Below are 19161 nucleotides of genomic sequence, written 5' to 3'. Positions count from 1 at the left end.
TTACATGTTAGAGGGTTAACAATATCACTAACCTGCTGCAAAATGCTTCAGGGTTAGAGGAAACAGCTTGCTTTCTGCTCCTGGGCTCAGCTTCTCCCAACTCACACAGGGCACATGGCCTTTTGTAAAGCAGCTACCCTGACTTCTTGTCCTCATGGAGTCTGACCCCAGCAACAGGGAACCTATTGGAGCATACCCCAAACTACCACAACCACACGCAAAATCCAGATGCTTCTGGATGTGGAGGGCTAGAAACAATGAAGTCCCCAGACACAATTCTCTTCTACCTCCACATGGGCCTCTTAAAGAGGTATCTCCCTATTAGGCACATGGGTTACACGCTATTCTCATGAACATTGAAAATACAGGATGCAAGGTTCTCCTGGATTTCCTGTACCCTCAGGACCCGCAACAACTGGGGACATGAGGATTTCTTTGAGGACAGTTTGCTGAGGGGCATAACGAAAATAATTCAAGGTTGTTGGTGGCCTTCATGGAACACTGGTTGTGGATCTGAGAAACAAAAGCTGACTGCTGATATTGCATCGTAATGCTGGTGGGGCAATCAGCAATGGCTGCAGAACTTTTGGATGCAGAAGGCCACATTCCTGGATCAGTGTGCCAAGCTTGCAGCAACCCTCCAGCACATGGACACCAGAATGAGAGCTACATTGCCAGTGGAGAAGCAAGTGGTGATTGCACTCTGGAAGCTTGCAATACAAGATTGCAATTGGTGGGTGGGAAATAATTTTGGATTTGGAAAATCCACAATGAGGACCTACAAGTGTGTAGGTCCGTTAATTGTATCCTGCTGCAAAGGACAGTGACACTCAACAATGTGCAACAGTGGGGTTCCTGAACTGGTAGGATGATAGAGACATACATATCCCTATTTTGACAACAACCCACCTTGCCACAGAGTACATCAACAGAAAGGGTTATTTTTCCATGGTTATACAACTGTTGGCAGATCTCTGGGGATGCTTCACTAATATGAAAATCTCAGTCTTTAAGAACTCATATCTTTAAGAACACGGGACTGTTCAGAAACCTGCTGGCTTTCCTGACCAAAGAATTACCATTGGCTATACTGAAATGCCGATACTGTTTCTAGGGGGGACAGCCTGCACTTTGCTCCCTTGGCTCATGAAGCTATTCTTTGGCCACGGCAAGGTGCAGCTAACAGCTCAGCAGGTGCAGAATGACTGTTGAACGTGCTATTGGCAGATTGAAGAGATGCTGGCAGTGCTTGCTTTAGTCACTAGATTGATTCTCAGTAAGAAAAATATCCCAATGGTTATAGCTTCCTGTTTTGTCCTGCATATCTGTGAGGCAAAGGGAAAAAGCTGATGCCAAATATAGGCTGAAGGTGGAATGGCTGTCTGCTGACTCTGAATAGCCAAACACAAGAACTATTACAAGAGCTCAACATAGAGCTATGCAATTGAGGGAGGCTTTGACAGAGCATTTTAATGGCCAGCCACAGTAGTGTTCTCTGGTGGACAGTGTTCTCTGTGCCTGGAGCTCTGGATGTTGCTAAGAACTGTATAGTGCTTACTGTACATTTATAAATATGACTGGGTGTTTTCCTGAAGCTATGAATTATGTGGTGTTTGGTGCGTATTTATAAGTAGTTTGCTTTGCGTATCACTATGCATTCTACAATATTTGTTGTGATGCAAGAAAGATGATTTGATAATCCAAAATTAGAACTTTATTGAATGGGGGGGTGGGGGAACAGCATAGAAAATCAGTGTGCAAAAAACCCCACAGGTGATGCTATCCACATTTTTAACATAACTTATTGGGCTGAAAATTTACTATTAAAAAGGAAGTAAACATGTATATCCACTTCAGTGCACAAATGTAGACAGTTGTGGCTACACATACATGAACCGTAGTCCTTGCAGGTCAGTGTATGTGAAGCTGTGGTTTTCCTTGCTGTCCCCAGCTTCGAGTAGCAAGGGTAACAATGTGCCATATAATGCCACATGGTATGTTGGAGCATGGGGGCAGCGACCACGGAGTTCTTCAAGGACTGAAATAGGTGGAGAGTCCAAGATTTTTAAACCTGCGGGTCCATCACAGTCTGCAGCATTTGGGTTTGCAGCCTGAGAAGACTCATTATGTCCTGGTGGGACTTCTGGGTCTGTCTTCTCTGTCTTTTTTCCATGGTATCAGTAATATTGGCCCTCCGAGCCCTTTGTTCACAGTCTGTTGCAGCACTGGCTTGCAGGATCTTGCAGAACATGTCCTCTTTCATCTTTCTCCTCCTCATCAGGGTCAGGAATTCTGCAGATGGGGAGAGGGCTCCCCTTAAGGCCGCCCTGCCAGAAGCTGCTGATAAAAACAGACACATGTACTCCAGGATTTACAATCACAAGGGAAAGATAAATTTCAAAACTCCCTTCCGTTATTCCCAAAAACACTTTTAATAAGAAATGCTTATTAACACTTCAGCTTTAGAACACCTCTGCATAGCACTGCTCTCCAGCCTCAGCTATGATGAATACAGCCCACCAAGGGCAAGGTGGGAAGGATTTTCTGTTCCACGAAGCTATAAAATTTCAGTCCCTATTCCATGGGTATGAGTATAGAGCAATGGCACTGAATATTGGCACTATTTTCCACAGGTTCTGGTGATCTTAGCCGATATCTCACTCCTCAGGGTAACAAAGGCACAGAGAGCACAGTTGCTGACGTTCTGAACCCGCCCAGGCCTGTATGCCATTAGCCTGTTTACTGCAATGGTGCTAGCCAAACTCATCACAGAGTGGCATAAGAAAGTGCCCTATCGTGGAAGAAGAAATAAGGCAGCCATCTCTAGAAATCTTCCGGAGAAGATTGTGGAGTATCTCCATGAAAGTTTCATCAAGATGTCTCTGGTGGATAAAAGGAACATCCCTATGCACATGAAGTGCTCTACATCCCTCCCTCCCCAGCCTAACCAACAGGGGAATGAAAATCAGATGCAACTCTGCTCTGTTTGTTATACCCCTACCTCTTCTCCTACAAATAAAACAATGAAAAGTCGATATCTTTCTCTTGTTAACTTGGGGATAGACTGAGTGTCATCTTTAAATTTAAACGTGTATGCATTTTGCCTTACACACTTACGCAAGTTCCCTTCCCCTTGATCAGGCTCATCTGCATTTTACCTGGTGGGACTGGTTAGATTGTGGCACGGTCTCAAACAGGTCCCAGCTCGTGGCATGGCTGGAGTCACCCACTGCATCTTCCCTCCTACTCCTCCTTGGTGTTCACTGCAGAGGTCTCTGTCTCAGGTTCCTCAAAGGTATCCACAGTGGTCTGCTGGGTGCTAGTGGGATCTCCACATAGTATGGCATGCAATTCCTTGTAGAAGTGTCAGGACTGCAGCGCAGTACTGGATCTATTGTGCTCCCCTTGATCCCAGCCCAGAGCACCCTCCTGTACCTCAAACCCCTTCATCCCCAGCCCCACCCCAGAGCCCACACCCCCAACGAGAGCCCTCACCCCCCCCACACACACACACACTCCAACCCCAATTTTGTGAGCATTCATGGCCTGCCATACAATTTCTATTCCCAGATGTGGCCCTCGGGCCAAAAAGTTTGCCCACCCCTGCTCTATACCATTTGGGGAGGTGGTTTTACTGCATCGCTGGAGTTGGCTGAAGACAAATTTGAGTGTAGATACATGCAGGAATAGGTCAACGCAGGGCAACTTACGTCAGTCTAAGTTTGTAGCCTAGACCAGGCCTTATTTAAACCAGTTCAAAACCCTGTGTGAACACTCCTAAACTTGGTTTAATATTGATTGAACAAATGAAGCACTTACATAAACTATCTGGTTTACCCGAATTGGTTTAAAAAAAATCACACCTTTAATTAAACCTGTGCAACTTTGAATAAAAACAAGACCCTAATCTCGTGTGTGCACGCATGTGCTCTCTCTGTCCTTCTGTATGGCAGTAGATGTGCATTTTATGTGTATGGGAGTAGATTTTGGTTGTATATGTCATATATGGGGATGAATTATACAAGGGTGTATATTGGAAATGGGAGATGTGAAACGTATGACTAGTGGGTGAGGTGTACTGGAAGGGGTTGATGTTCATAGGAAATGGCTGGAGGGGAAGAAATGTAGGATGTGTTTGTGGGGTGAATGCTATGTGGAATGTGTATAGGATACAGGGGTGACTGTGAGGATGAGGAGGGTGTACAGTGGGGTGTGTATACGATATGAGTTGTGTAGGGGTGTCTGGGGAGGGGGTGATATGGATTGTGTTTGGAAATGACTGGAAGAATGAGAAGCTGAGGTGTATATGGGAGGGGTTGTGTATGCAGGGGTGCAAGGTGTTTCGGGGGTGAGGAAGGATGGTGTGGGGGGGGATAAAGTGTTTGGGGATAGAGTGGTGAGGATGGGGTGAGGTGTTTGGGGATGGAAGAGTGAGGCAGTGAGGGGTATGGGGATGAGGAGGTGTTTGAAGATGGGAGGATAAGGAGTATGGGGGTGAGGTGATTACGGATGGGTGAGTGAGGTGGTGAGGTGTTTGGGGACGAGGGGGGTGAGGTGGTTACGGATGGGTGAGTGAGGTGGTGAGGTGTTTGGGGACGAGGGGAGTGAGGCGGTGCAGTGTGTACGGATGAGGGAGTGAGGCGGTGTGAACAAGGGTAGGGGTCAGGTGGGTGGGGATGGGAAGGTGTTTGGGAAGGGGGATGAGGAAGTGAAGGGGGGTGAAGCTGTGGGGGTGGAAAGGTGTTTGGGATGGGGGAATGAGGAAGTGAAGGGGGGTCTGGTGGGTGCGGGTGGGAAGGTGTTTGGGATGGGGGAATGAGGAAGTGAAGGGGGGTCTGGTGGGTGCGGGTGGGAAGGTGTTTGGGATGGGGGAATGAGGAAGTGAAGGGGGGCCTGGGGGGGTGGGAAGGTGTTTGGGATGGGGGAATGAGGAATTGAAGGGGGGTCTGGTGGGTGCGGATGGGAAGGTGTTTGGGATGGGGGAATGAGGAAGTGAAGAGGGGTCTGGTGGGTGCGGGTGGGAAGGTGTTTGGGATGGGGGATGAGGAAGTGAAGGGGGGGTCAGGTGGGTGGGGGTAGGAAGGTGTTTGGGATGGGGGATGAGGAAGGGAAGGGGGGTCTGGTGGGTGGGGGTGGGAAGGTGTTTGGGATGGAGGATGAGGAAGGGAAGGGGGGTCTGGTGGGTGCGGGTGGGAAGGTGTTTGGGATGGGGGATGAGGAAGTGAAGGGGGGTCAGGTGGGGGGGTGGGAAGGTGTTTGGGATGGGGGATGAGGAAGTGAAGGGGGGTCTGGTGGGTGGGGGTGGGAAGGTGTTTGGGATGGGGATGAGGAAGTGAAGGGGGGGTCAGGTGGGTGGGGGTGGGAAGGTGTTTGGGATGGGGGATGAGGAAGTGAAGGGGGGTCTGGTGGGTGCGGGTGGGAAGGTGTTTGGGATGGGGGATGAGGAAGGGAAGGGGGGTCTGGTGGGTGGGGGTGGGAAGGTGTTTGGGATGGGGGATGAGGAAGCGAAGGGGGGTCTGGTGGGTGGGGGTGGGAAGGTGTTTGGGATGGGGGATGAGGAAGGGAAGGGGGGTCTGGTGGGTGGGGGTGGGAAGGTGTTTGGGATGGGGGATGAGGAAGGGAAGGGGGGTCTGGTGGGTGCGGGTGGGAAGGTGTTTGGGATGGGGGATGAGGAAGGGAAGGGGGGTCTGGTGGGTGGGGGTGGGAAGGTGTTTGGGATGGGGGATGAGGAAGGGAAGGGGGGTCTGGTGGGTGGGGGTGGGAAGGTGTTTGGGATGGGGGATGAGGAAGGGAAGGGGGGTCTGGTGGGTGCGGGTGGGAAGGTGTTTGGGATGGGGGATGAGGAAGGGAAGGGGGGTCTGGTGGGTGGGGGTGGGAAGGTGTTTGGGATGGAGGATGAGGAAGCGAAGGGGGGTCTGGTGGGTGGGGGTGGGAAGGTGTTTGGGATGGGGGATGAGGAAGCGAAGGGGGGTCTGGTGGGTGGGGGTGGGAAGGTGTTTGGGATGGGGGATGAGGAAGTGAAGGGGGGGTCAGGTGGGTGGGGGTGGGAAGGTGTTTGGGATGGGGGATGAGGAAGGGAAGGGGGGTCTGGTGGGTGCGGGTGGGAAGGTGTTTGGGATGGGGGATGAGGAAGCGAAGGGGGGTCTGGTGGGTGGGGGTGGGAAGGTGTTTGGGATGGGGGATGAGGAAGCGAAGGGGGGTCTGGTGGGTGGGGGTGGGAAGGTGTTTGGGATGGGGGATGAGGAAGCGAAGGGGGGTCTGGTGGGTGCGGGTGGGAAGGTGTTTGGGATGGGGGATGAGGAAGCGAAGGGGGGTCTGGTGGGTGGGGGTGGGAAGGTGTTTGGGATGGGGGATGAGGAAGCGAAGGGGGGTCTGGTGGGTGCGGGTGGGAAGGTGTTTGGGATGGGGGATGAGGAAGCGAAGGGGGGTCTGGTGGGTGGGGGTGGGAAGGTGTTTGGGATGGGGGATGAGGAAGGGAAGGGGGGTCTGGTGGGTGGGGGTGGGAAGGTGTTTGGGATGGGGGATGAGGAAGGGAAGGGGGGTCTGGTGGGTGCGGGTGGGAAGGTGTTTGGGATGGGGGATGAGGAAGGGAAGGGGGGTCTGGTGGGTGGGGGTGGGAAGGTGTTTGGGATGGGGGATGAGGAAGCGAAGGGGGGTCTGGTGGGTGGGGGTGGGAAGGTGTTTGGGATGGGGGATGAGGAAGCGAAGGGGGGTCTGGTGGGTGGGGGTGGGAAGGTGTTTGGGATGGGGGATGAGGAAGGGAAGGGGGGTCTGGTGGGTGCGGGTGGGAAGGTGTTTGGGATGGGGGATGAGGAAGGGAAGGGGGGTCTGGTGGGTGCGGGTGGGAAGGTGTTTGGGATGGGGGATGAGGAAGCGAAGGGGGGTCTGGTGGGTGCGGGTGGGAAGGTGTTTGGGATGGGGGATGAGGAAGGGAAGGGGGGTCTGGTGGGTGGGGGTGGGAAGGTGTTTGGGATGGGGGATGAGGAAGGGAAGGGGGGTCTGGTGGGTGGGGGTGGGAAGGTGTTTGGGATGGGGGATGAGGAAGCGAAGGGGGGTGAGGAAGTGAAGTGTGTGTGGATGGGGGGCGGGGGAGGTACCAGGCGTCTCACTCTCGCTCTCTCCCCGCAGCTGCCATAGCAACGCGGCAGACGCCGAGCGGCCGGGGCGGGGGCTCCGGGCTCCGCGGCCCGGCGCACGGTCGGAGCCTGAGGCCGGGGCCGGACGCCTGGTGGCAGGACTCGGGGCCCCGCGCCCAGCGGTGCCTCCCGCTCGCCCTGCAGCCCGGCCGGGATGGGCAGCGCCGCCGCGTCGGGCCCCCTACCCGCCTTCCAGTTCCGGCCGCGGCGCGGGAGCCCGGACTGGCGCCGGCTGAGCGCCGTGGACGTGGAGAGGGTGGCGGGCGAGCTGGACGTGGCGGCCCTGCAGGAGCACCTGGGCCACGTCACGTTCTGCAGCGCCGAGCGGCTGCGCTGCCCGCACTGCCAGGGCCCCGCCGACCCGCTGCTGCTCAAGCTGGTGCGCCTGGCGCAGCTCTCCATCGAGTACCTGCTGCACTGCCAGCAGCACCTGGGCGCCCAGCTGCGGGGCCGCGAGCAGGCGCTGCGGGCGGCCGACGCCCAGCTCGGTGAGGTGGGCAAGGAGGCGGCCCGGCGCGCCCAGGAGATGAAGCTGCTGAAGGAGGAGTGCAGGCAGCGGAAGAAGATGATCAGCACCCAGCAGATGATGCTGGAGGCTAGAGCCAGCTATCACCAGGTGAGACCCGCTTCTAGCCGCGGCTCGTGCTCCCCCCCTCCCGCGGTGCAACCGCAGGGCGGGCAGGGACCTTCCTTACCTTGCGGATATGCTCCCCCCCCACCCTCGCCCCGTCCTTTCCCCATCAAGTTTCAGAGTGGTAGCCCGTGTTCGTCTGTATCAGCAAAAAGGAGGAGGAGTACTTGTGGCACCTCTGCTCAAATAAATGTGTTAGTCTCTAAGGTGCCACAAGTACTCCTTGTTCTTTGTCCCCATCAAAATACCCCAGAGGCTGCGGTTTCATTCCCAGCACTGTGGGGCCGGAATCTCATACAGCTTTAGAGAGGAGGCGTTTGATTTCCAGCTCATCCTAGTTACCGATGAGCTTTTTTCAGGCTTGTGTTCATTTCACCATCCTGTGTGATATCCCTAAAGGGACTCTGAAGCAAATGATTAGGTAAGGTGGAAGGCAGACAAGGGAGAATAGGGCACATTAAGTCTTAGAAAGATTAACAGTTTAAGGGTGTATCAGCTTTCTCATTTTTTTCCCCAGCAACTATTTTGGGAATTTATAACTGCCTTAAAAGGTGTTCTGAAATTTAAAGACTATACTGGGCTTAAACTTGGCAAACATGATCTTGGGCCAACTTTGTGTGTTTGTGTGTGTGTATTTAAAGTTGATTTAACTCTACTGAAAGATGCTCTAGCCTGACACTCCTGAAAGTCAAAGTTCTGTTTATCCAAATAATAGGTACAGCATAGGTAGGAGCAATGCAAGCTTTCCCATGCTGTACCAGCAACGTGTTTCAACCCGGATTAGAGGGAACATCAGCATGTCAGTGGGCTAGGAAAAGTTTTGTTTCTCTAAGATGTCTTGACTAAGGAAAAATTCCATCTTACATTCAGTGGTCCAGTAGGAAGATATATATTTTTTGTCCAAAATTCTGTATTTTTAAAAACAAATTATGCTATTTGTTGTATGTTTCCCTCACTTAGGCCCCGGTCTTGTAATGGTATCCATGTGGGCAGAATTCATTAGGACACAGTGCAAATGCAGGGTCCTTGTGGATTCAGCTGCAGGATCGGGGCCTTAAGGAGAAGCTGCTGATGTGATTTGCATTTCAAAAGCTCTAGATTTCTTGTTTGACCAGAGTATCTGACCTGGGTTGAAAATGGAAACAGAGTGAGCCCTTGCATCAATTGAATTGTAAACTCAACTGAATGTCAAGTAATCCCCTTATTGTATTTGAGAGCACAAATATGTGCATTCTCTTCAAAATACACTTAGGCCCTATCTGGCTGAGTGGAGCCAGAAGAAGAATCAAGCAAAATACTGGGCTTGGAGTATAGTTCATCTTCCTTCTTCTGTTCAGTGGCATTTGTCTCATTTTCCATTTAAGGTCATATAAAATAAAAAGTTCTTTCTCCCCCTTTTATGCTTTGGAGTAAATTATTATCTCTAAGAATTAGACAGATTTAGTGAGGGGTGAGTTCAGAAAATGATATTGAATAATATCTGTAAAATGGTGTGAGCATTTTGGGTCTGAACTTGGAGGACTCCATGTTATCCATTTCTAGTATTTGTAAGTGCAGGCTGTCTCATAGCCAACAATTACATATCACTTGTCTGTATTAAACATTTGGCTGTCCTGGAGTGCCAAACAATAGGGTTTTTGCTAGTCTTGCGCAGTGGGTAGTTCAGGTTCCATGCCCGTTAAAGCTTTGGCCCCTTTATGAGCAAGGCTGTAAACAGTCACTTGCCTTTCTTAATGCATGTGCACTTTATTTTCAATGTGATGCACAGTAATTGAGTTTTGAGTTTTAAGTTTAATGTCTTTAATCCACCTTCAGAACAAGTGAAAACTGTAAAAATAGGAACTGTCAAATGGAATTGCTGTTAAGGTGTGATCATTTTAAGGCTCAAAAACTCAAACAATGTCTTTCTTCATGAAGGAATGTCAGCTTTCTACTATATTTGAATTTCTCATATTGTGATGATTTGCACAAGGTCTTAATGTTACATAAAAGCTTTTTTGTATTTAATACTATGAAAAATAGTTAGAGGAATATTGTCACCAGTAATAGGCACATAGTATAAACATTCCATGTGTTAATTGTTGAATAAGAGCTTGCTTCTACTACATGAGTTTAGTGCTTGAATGGATAATAGTATTTCACAGCCAATTTAATACCATAAATCATGCGCAATCTGTTATAGTGTAAGATCCCCGATGGTTCTTTGCTTTGCTGCCATACTATACCTTCTCTATCTAGGTTTTATGTCAGTACTTCCTTGCATGTATCCAACAAAATGTAACTTAATTATTAATGGTTTTAGTGGTGGTTGCAAGACATGTATATTTAATATCACACTAGCCATCAGTAGTAGAATTTTAAATTCTAGATGAGACCTGGGAATTTGGCTATAATGAACAGATTTTAAATCTGCTGTGCAAGTTTGAAATTGTCTTTTACATTCATATCACATCAGTGTGACTGACTGACTTAAGTGTGCAGTTGTGGCTCCCTCAAGCAGATTTGTATGTTTTAAAACATATACGATAGCCAAGGATAGTTAGCCATCAGACCTTATGAAGAAATGAGGGGTTTTGATTCACAACCTGGTCAATCGCTTTCAACAGCTGTACATTTTGTTCATGTACTCTTAAAATGAGCAAAATGTACTTTAAGGATGAATTAAAAAGCTTTAAAATATACCAACAGGATCCAAATTTGATAAAATTCATATCTACATTTATAAAAGATGAGTGTAAACGAATGTGTTAAATACACATCATTAGAGGCAGGACAAATCATAAAGAATGTGTAAATGTTCTGTAGTATATTTTGTATAAAAAAACGAAGTATGTAATTCGGCACCTTACTACCTCCTCTGCTGTTATATTTGTCCTGAAAGGTTGGGTGGGAGGCAGATTCTTTAAGGTTTGTGCTATGTGAATCAGTGAGGTTTTGCTGTATTTTGTTATTACTTTGGATCCTAATAAACATTGCTTTTATTTATCTGCAACTGTCCCCCTTTCTTGCTCCAGCTCCTCCTCCCTATTATTCTCTCCAGCATGATTCCCCCCACAACTCTACTTTTCCTTATCTCATTCCCTTTCTAAGTGTCCTGAAAAGCAGTAATGCTAAAAATGTCTAAGGATAGTAGGTTTCTTCAAATTTCATCAGAGTTTTCAGTATAATATGGGAAGGAAACAAAAAGTCAATGCAATTTTGGGCTGCAAACATTGTATTCTGGGATGGGAGCTAATAAATATTTACATAGCTCTGGCACCATCACACCTGGAATTGCTTTTACTTTCTGGGAATTTCATTAATTCAGAGGAGGGTGAATGAGCTACAGAAGACCTCTGAGGGCTGGGGAGATTGATTTATAAGAAAAGGCTAGAGATATGCCTTGACTGTCTCGTGATTAGGGTAGGGTTGCCAGGTGTCCAGTTTTTGACAGGAAAGTCCAGTTACTGCAGGCTGGGGAGGCAGGGAGGCGCTGGATGATTACCCATGCCAGCTCCTATTCAGTCAGGGCCGCCTCCTATCTGCATTGGGCGACTGCAACTCCCAGCCTGGCTCCACTGGTGAGTCCCTTCTGACCTGGGCAGAGGGGAAAAGCAGTGAGTGACGGGGGGAGAGAGGAAGAGAAGTGAATGGGGTGCGGTGTCTTGGGGGCGGGGGTGAAGAGGTGGGGCAGGAGTAGGGTCTGGGGCGGGGGAAGAGGGCAGAGTGGGGGATGTTCTGGCACTCTTGCTGGAGTGTCCAGTTTTAAAACATTATAAAGTTGGCAACCATAGATTAAGGGGTGGGATGTGTCCCGATAACAATATGCAGAATGGAAGAATTTTAGCATAGTAAAAGAAGGTATTCATATATAATAATTTATCAAAAGTAGGGATGGAATCCCCATTTCTTGGCACATTTAAAACTAGACTCTACAAAGCACAAGTAATCTTACACTACCACATTGCCTGGATGACCTATGGTATTTTATGATTCAACCTCCCACTCCCCCCATCCCAACATGGATATATAGTTCAAAGTATGCACTGTTAAATGCCAAATTTCTCCGTTCAGCTATTGTTGAGTTATATATATTGGAAGGAGAGAAAGTGTGGCAATACAATTTCACAATGGGAAAGTACATGTATTTTTCTTTTCAGTTTTTGTAATCCAAAATAGTGGCATGGATATTCCTCATATTTCACGTTTTTTAAAACCAAACTTGGAGCATTTCAGCCCAAATGGAGATTTTATTTTAAAGTTAAGAGTGAGTGATAATAAGGGTAATAATTTAAACTTGTTTTCCACTCTAATTATAACATTAATTAGAAAGTGTGTTTGTGTCTTTTCTCACAATATTCTCAATCATCGCCTTGTCTTGACTAGAATGCCAGACATTCTCAAGTGTCTATGACCTTATCACTTTCTAGTGGCTTAATCTTACAGAGGATATGATTCCTAACATTACTACTCAAGCTTGAATATTTCATCGGTTATCACCAGCATGCTATGTCATTTAAATTGAATAATGTTGGAATTCAAATCAGCATCACAGTGTTGCCATGTACAAGAATGGGCTACTGTACAGAGAAATGTAATAGGCTAATTCAAAAAATGTTAACTGTTATAATTAAAAAAAACAGCACTTAATGTTGTTACCTAAGACAAATATCTATCTGTATTTTGTAGTGTCAGTTTTGTGATAAGGCTTTTATGAACTATTCCTTTCTACAAAGTCATATGCAACGACGCCATAAGGAAGAATCTCACACTGGTGAGTACTTTCACACGATCAGGAAAGTTAAGGTGATATAGAAATATGTAAAATATATTCAGGATATGCAATTTGGATTTTGTGTGACCCAGAAGGAAGCCATTTGACTTATAAGCCCCAGAGTGAGTTTGTACATTTGACAGACAGATCACGTAAACTGACCAAATGTGATATGGCAGTTATTTCACTGAAAGATTATAAACATGGAATAGCATGCTGCCATGTTTAGAATCATTTTTCAAACTGAGTTCCTGCTGAATACCTTTGCCAGTGGCAGAATTCAGAGCAATTGCTTCCTCTGAGTATTTGAAAACTGTGAAAATATGGGTGGTATTGCCACTGAACAGGATGTACCATGGAAAAGTACATTTTATAAAAAAAGTTTTGTTATCATTATAGGATCCACTCCACCTCCAGTGAAGTTAGCAAGAGTTGGATCAGGCCCACAATAAATTAATAGTGATAGTACAATGTGATAGTTATAGGGAAACTTATGAATTTGTTTAGATTAGATAGGTGAAACTTCTGTTCCCAGAATTTCATTTTAAGGGTCACTGTCAAAAAATTGTTTAAAATGTACACTCAAAAATGTATCCATCTTTAATCTTGACATGCCACTTTATCAATCTATCTAGGTTTTTGTAAGTTTGCCCATCACTGCAGTATCTGAGTACATAGCAGAACAATGGGAGTAACTGTGAATGTGTCTACACAGCAATTAAAAACCCACAGCTGGCTAAGGAGCTCAGTCTAAGGGGATGTTTAATTGCGGTGTAGATGTTCAGGTTTGCGCTGGAGATCGGGCTCTAGGACCCTATGCGGGGGAAGGATCCTAGAGCCCAGATTCCAGCCTGAGCCTGAACATCTATACTACAATTAAACAGCCCCTTAGCCCAAGCCCCACAAGCCCAAGCCAGCTGGCACAGCTGTGGGTGTCTTATTGCAGTGTAGACATACCCTAAGTATTCAAAGAGTTGGAGCACTCCCCTCACACAGTAATTCTTCTTGCTAATACAGAATGAATCCAGCTCAATTGGCTGCCATTCCTCCCATTACCCTCCTTTTCCAAGCACATCATAGCTGCTTTCCTCTACCAGTTTACCAACATATCTTGCAGTTCCTTCAACTACTGCTATTTTATTGGCCTCTCAGGCTAGTGTTCAAACCCTGTCTCCATCCTATATCATTCCCCCTAGCCCATTTCTCTTGCTCCCTGCTGCTCTTGCTTCCTGACCACCGCTATCCAGCTGCTCCTGCTCCATTGCCAACCTCTCTGGCTCACCATCCCCCACTTTCGTTCCCTAACACCTTTCCCATTGCTAAAGAACACCAGCTCCCAGCAACAATGAATCACACACATGGTGAGAAAAATATATTGGGGTAAAACAAGCAAAAATATGAAGAATGTCTTTCACACTATAAATATTCTTCAGTTGACACAAAGCAGAAGAGGCAAAGAAGAAAATCCCTAAATTCATCATTTATGCTGACAAGAATAAAAATGTAGCAGTACTCTGTACATGCAAATTCCTCTGAAGCAACCTGACAAAGTCTCTTTACCATACACCTCTAACCATGTATACTGAATTGCTAACTCATGCATATTTAATGTTGTGAGTCACAAGACCAAAGGCCACATGCCTTGAACAATTTGAAGTGCAGGTATCCTGATATAATTCCACTTCCTGATCTGCAGTATTGTTTTTAAGAAAATTATTTTACAATAATCTACCAAATAAAGTAGTGTAACAACGATTATTATGCTGGATTGCTGAGTTTAGCACCCTGGTTGAATAATCAAAGTTGTATCTCTATATGGACTGATAAAGAAATTGACTAATTAACATCCTTTAATGAATCTTGCAGAATTATATATTTGGGAGTCATGCCTTTCATTCCTCCTTTGACCTTCTGCCCCTTACATTCCTATAAAACATGTTGAAATTAGATTATCTATGTCAAATTAGTTCATTTTTAATATTAAATATTTCATAAGCTTATTTCACATGCTATATTTTCAATAAGACAATGGCTGTCAACCTATGGCCCATGGATCTTATTCTAGTAGTCCAGAGAATGTATTATTTTGAGAAGCAATCTATGAGGAATTGTGATATTGGGAGGAAAGATGATCTGTGAGAGTAGTGGTTCACAGAATGAAAAGGTTGGAGAAGCATAGAAAAAAGACATCTGTAGGAAAAATCTCATTTCCCAAAAATATAATTAACATTTTGCAAATGTATATTTCTTTCAAGCAGAACAAAAGAAGAAAGCAAAGACAGATAAATTACAGGATGAGATCGATAAGTTGAAGGAGCAGTTGCAGCTCACCAAGTCCCTCCTAGAAGCTGAACAACAAGCTCACATGGCCAGATTTTCTAAGGTAGTATATATTAAGTATTAGCAACATCCTACAGGAATCAGTATTCTGGACTGTGTTCACTGATCATGTAGCTTGCAAATGAGGTTAACAGAACTAAATGAAAACTTAAATAAGATTTTTCTGTTTAGCAGCATTGTTCCTGTGCCACATCAGCATCACCTCCTGCAATTTTAAAAGCCCTATTTGTTACCTTCCACTGTCCCTTCTTGAATGTATTTTGGAACCAATATGAAAGGCACTGCTACTGTTAGCACCTGTCAGTCATCAGAATGGCAAAAAGCTCTTATTGGAGCAGATAGAATGCAGAATATTATAATACTATTTATTATTTAAAAAATCATATAGTGCCTAGACACTGTGGTGATTGGGCACTTGCTAGATACAGCTCTGTAAGTTTAATGGATGGTTTATAAACAGTAAGATGTTCTTTGCCATGAGAACTTCAATCTAACATAGGCAAGACATGAGTTAACAGTTTAAAGCAGGGAGAGTAAGAAGAGGGTAATGGTGAGAAAATGCAAGGAATATCACTTCAACTTGTATGTTAGCCTTTGAACCCTAGGTAAGCAGCCAGCCAAAGGCTTTCAGTAACCTTGAAGCAGTAGGTAGCCTCAGCCATTGTGGAGGGTTGACAAGAGATGAAGCAAAAGTGGAAAGTGAAAAAATTTAAAAGCAGTAATATTGCTTTAGTGGGTAGTTACGTGCAAGGGCTTTATTTTATTACTGTTGTTATTAATGTGAATTGCAATAGGATCTACAAGCGGGGAAAAGAGAATAGGTGTAACAAAGAAATAAAGAAATATTGTGGTTATATAGTTAAGCTACTGCACAAGTTGATAATTTCTGATCGTTCCAAATCATCTTGCAATTTTTGCTTCTTTTCAAATAAAATCAGCTATCCTGTCAATATCACAAGAGGGGTGAGTTTTTAGGATGGATTTTAAGGAGGAGAGGATAGAGGCCTAACAGATAACTTCAAGGAGTGCATTCTATGAATAAGGGGCAGTGTGGAGTTGGTTTTTAAATAAGACAGACTTAGTTAAAGACCAATCTTGATCTAAATTTTATAAATGTAATTTAGTTTTAATATTGCATTGTAAATTGTCCCACTTTTCCTACTATTTTGGTAACTTTCTTCTGCATAGCATGGTTATAAAGTTCCCTTTACTTCTGCTGCTGACCTCACAGTAGAAACCATTGTTTTGTACAAGAGGCTATGCAAAGGAAACAAGGGGAGAGCAGCCCTTGATGCTGAAAAAAGTTTAATTCAAATAGAAGAATCAACCAATGATACTGCCAAGAATGACCTTGAGCAGATCGCTGCAGACTACGCGGCTCTGGGAAGAAGGATAAAGGAGTTCGAGGCACAAGTGGTGTTCTCGTCCATCCTCCCCATGGAAGGAAAAGGCCTGGGTAGAGACCGTCGAATCGTGGAAGTCAACGAACGGCTACTCAGGTGGTGTCGGAGAGAAGGCTTTGGATTCTTTGACCATGGGATGGTGCTCCAAGAAGGAAGAGTGCTAGGTAGAGACGGGCTCCACCTAACGAAGAGAGGGAAAAGCATCTTTGCAAGCAGGCTGGCTAACCTAGTGAGGAGGGCTTTAAACTAGGTTCACCGGGGGAAGGAGACCAAAGCCCTGAGGTAAGTGGGAAGTGGGATACCGGGAGGAAGTAGGAGTGCGCGAGAGGGCAGGGCTCCTGCCTCATACTGAGAAAGAGGGACAATCTACGAGTTATCTTAAGTGCCTATACACAAATGCAAGAAGCCTGGGAAACAAGCAGGGAGACCTGGAAGTCCTGGCACAGTCAAGGAATTATGATGTTATTCGAATAACAGAGACTTGGTGGGATAACTCACATGACTGGAATACTGTCATGAATGGATATAAACTGTTCAGGAAGGACAGGCAGGGCAGAAAAGGTGGGGGAGTTGCACTGTATGTGAGGGAGCAGTATGACTGCTCAGAGCTCAAGTATGAAACTGCAGAAAAACCTGAGTGTCTCTGGATTAAGTTTAGAAGAGTGGGCAACAAAGGTGATGTCGTGGTGGGAGTCTGCTATAGACCACCAGACCAGGGGGATGAGGTGGACGAGGCTTTCTTCTGGCAACTCACAGAAGTTACTAGATCGCAGGCCCTGGTTCTCATGGGAAACTTCAATCACCCTGATATCTGCTGGGAGAGCAATACAGCAGTGCAAGGACAATCCAGGAAATTTTTGGAAAGGGTAGGGGGCAATTTCCTGGTGCAAGTGCTGGAGGAACCAACTAGGGGCAGAGCTCTTCTTGACCTGCTGCTCACAAACCGGGAAGAATTAGTGGGGGAAACTAAAGTGGACGGGAACCTGGGAGGCAGTGACCATGAGATGGTCAAGTTCAGGATCCTGACACAGGGAAGAAAGGGGAGCAGCAGAATACGGACCCTGGACTTCAGAAAAGCAGACTTTGACTTCCTCAGGGAACTGATGGGCAGGATCCCCTGGGAGAATAACATGAAGGGGAAAGGAGTCCAGAAGAGCTGGCTGTATTTTAAAGAATCCTTATTGAGGTTTACAGGGACAAACCATCCCAATGTGTAGAAATAATAGTAAATATGGCAGGCGACCAGCTTGGCTTAACAGCGAAATCCTTGCTGATCTTAAACACAAAAAAGGAGCTTACAAGAAGTGGAAGATTGGACAAATGACCAGAGAGGAGAATAAAAATATTGCTTGGGCATGCAGGAGTGAAATCAGGAAGGCCAAATCACACCTGGAGGTGCAGCTAGCAAGAGATGTTAAGAGTAACAAGAAAGGTTTCTTCAGGTATGTTACCAACAAGAAGAAAGTCAAGAAAAGTGTGGGCCCCTGACTGAATGAGGGAGGCAACCTAGTGACAGAGGATGTGGAAAAAACTAATGTACTCAATGCTTTTTTTGCCTCTGTCTTCACGAACAAGGTCAGCTCCCAGACTGCTGCACTGGGCAGCACAGCCTGGGGAGGAGGTGACCAGCCCTCTGTGAAGAAAGAAGTGGTTCGGGACTATTTAGAAAAGCTGGACGAGCACAAGTCCATGGGGCCGGATGCACTGCATCCGAGAGTGCTAAAGGAGTTGGTGGATGTGATTGCAGAGCCATTGGCCATTATCTTTGAAAATTCATGGCAATCGGGGGAAGTCCCAGACGACTGGAAAAAGGCTAATGTAGTGCCCACCTTTGAAAAAGGGAAGGAGGAGGATCCTGGGAACTACAGGCCAGTCAGCCTCACCTGAGTCCCGGAAAAATCATGGAGCAGGTCCTCAAGGAGTCAATTCTGCCGAATATGTACCCAGGCTTTCAGGCAGGATTGTGTTCAGGCTGCTATCCCAAGCTGCTGCCTGTTGCACTCCTGCCATCCTGCTATTTTTAGGTGCGAGCCTGAGCAGAGCTAACATGTACATCTAACTGAGCTGGGAATTAAATCTCTCAGCTGCTGAGTAGACATACCCTTTGGCATGTCTACACTACCACTTTTGTCGGTATAGCTTATGTCGCTCAGGGGTGTGAAAAACACACCAGAGCAAGATAAGTTACTCCAATAGAAATGCTGGTGTGAACAGCGCTATGTCGGCAAGAGAGCTCTCTCCCATCAGCATAGAGCAGCTACATGAGCGATCTTACAGCAGCTCAGCTGTATCTGTATAGATGTGCTGCTGTAAGCTCTCTAGCGTAGACATGGCCTTAGTCAGATTCCCTTATAGGAAACTGCAAGATTGTGATCAGAAGGGGAAAGAGAATGGTTCATTTACTGGCAATGAGTAAAAAAGTCAAGGAGAACCAAATATAGGTAACATTAAATTATAAATAAGGCTTTTTAAATGTAGCTTTAAAAATCAGACTAAATTTGGTCTTTATCTTATTATTAGAATGAAGTTTTAAAATATTCAGCTTTAAAGCAGCCTTGATGTGAAGCCCTTTTACCGAGAGAAGTTGCTGCCCAGCTTTTGATATGAATCACCTCCACACAACTTCTTATCTGTACTGGACTGGGTTTGTAAGGTCAGATACTCTTGGAAGTGAGAGGCTATTTTTCAGTCTTGCAGTCATCAGCATGACTGTGAGGAGCTATAGTACAGTAACTCAAAGCCTGTTATCTTTAAATAAATAAATAAAGCATTATGAAAAGCTTGCTTTGGAACATGGTTCTGATTCCCATCAATGTGAATCTTTGATCCTAGATTGCTGAAGAACATTTCTCATGTCAGCATAATGGACCTGAACTAACATGGGCATATGCTAGATAT

The 19161-nt window shown here is 46.2% G+C and overlaps 1 protein-coding gene across 3 annotated transcripts in view; it reads left to right on the top strand.

Moving 5' to 3' along the window:
* The window catches only part of DZIP1 (DAZ interacting zinc finger protein 1), an 85273-nt gene that overhangs the window by 4803 nt on the left and 61309 nt on the right, over positions 1-19161 (top strand). For 2 of the 3 annotated variants that reach the window (XM_073347964.1, XM_073347942.1), the window contains exons 2-4: positions 7129-7752; positions 12436-12520; positions 14776-14903. In XM_073347964.1, the coding sequence (XP_073204065.1) occupies positions 7291-7752; positions 12436-12520; positions 14776-14903 (675 nt within the window). In that variant the 5' untranslated portion in view covers positions 7129-7290. The remainder of the gene's footprint in view (positions 1-7128; positions 7753-12435; positions 12521-14775; positions 14904-19161) is intronic. The other variant, XM_073347953.1, reaches the window with a different exon arrangement.

The sequence above is a fragment of the Lepidochelys kempii genome, chromosome 1, assembly GCF_965140265.1.
Source record: "Lepidochelys kempii isolate rLepKem1 chromosome 1, rLepKem1.hap2, whole genome shotgun sequence".
NCBI classification, from domain to species: domain Eukaryota; kingdom Metazoa; phylum Chordata; order Testudines; family Cheloniidae; genus Lepidochelys; species Lepidochelys kempii.
The sequence above is the reverse complement of the archived record's forward strand: the minus strand, read 5'-3'. Positions and strand labels throughout refer to the sequence as shown.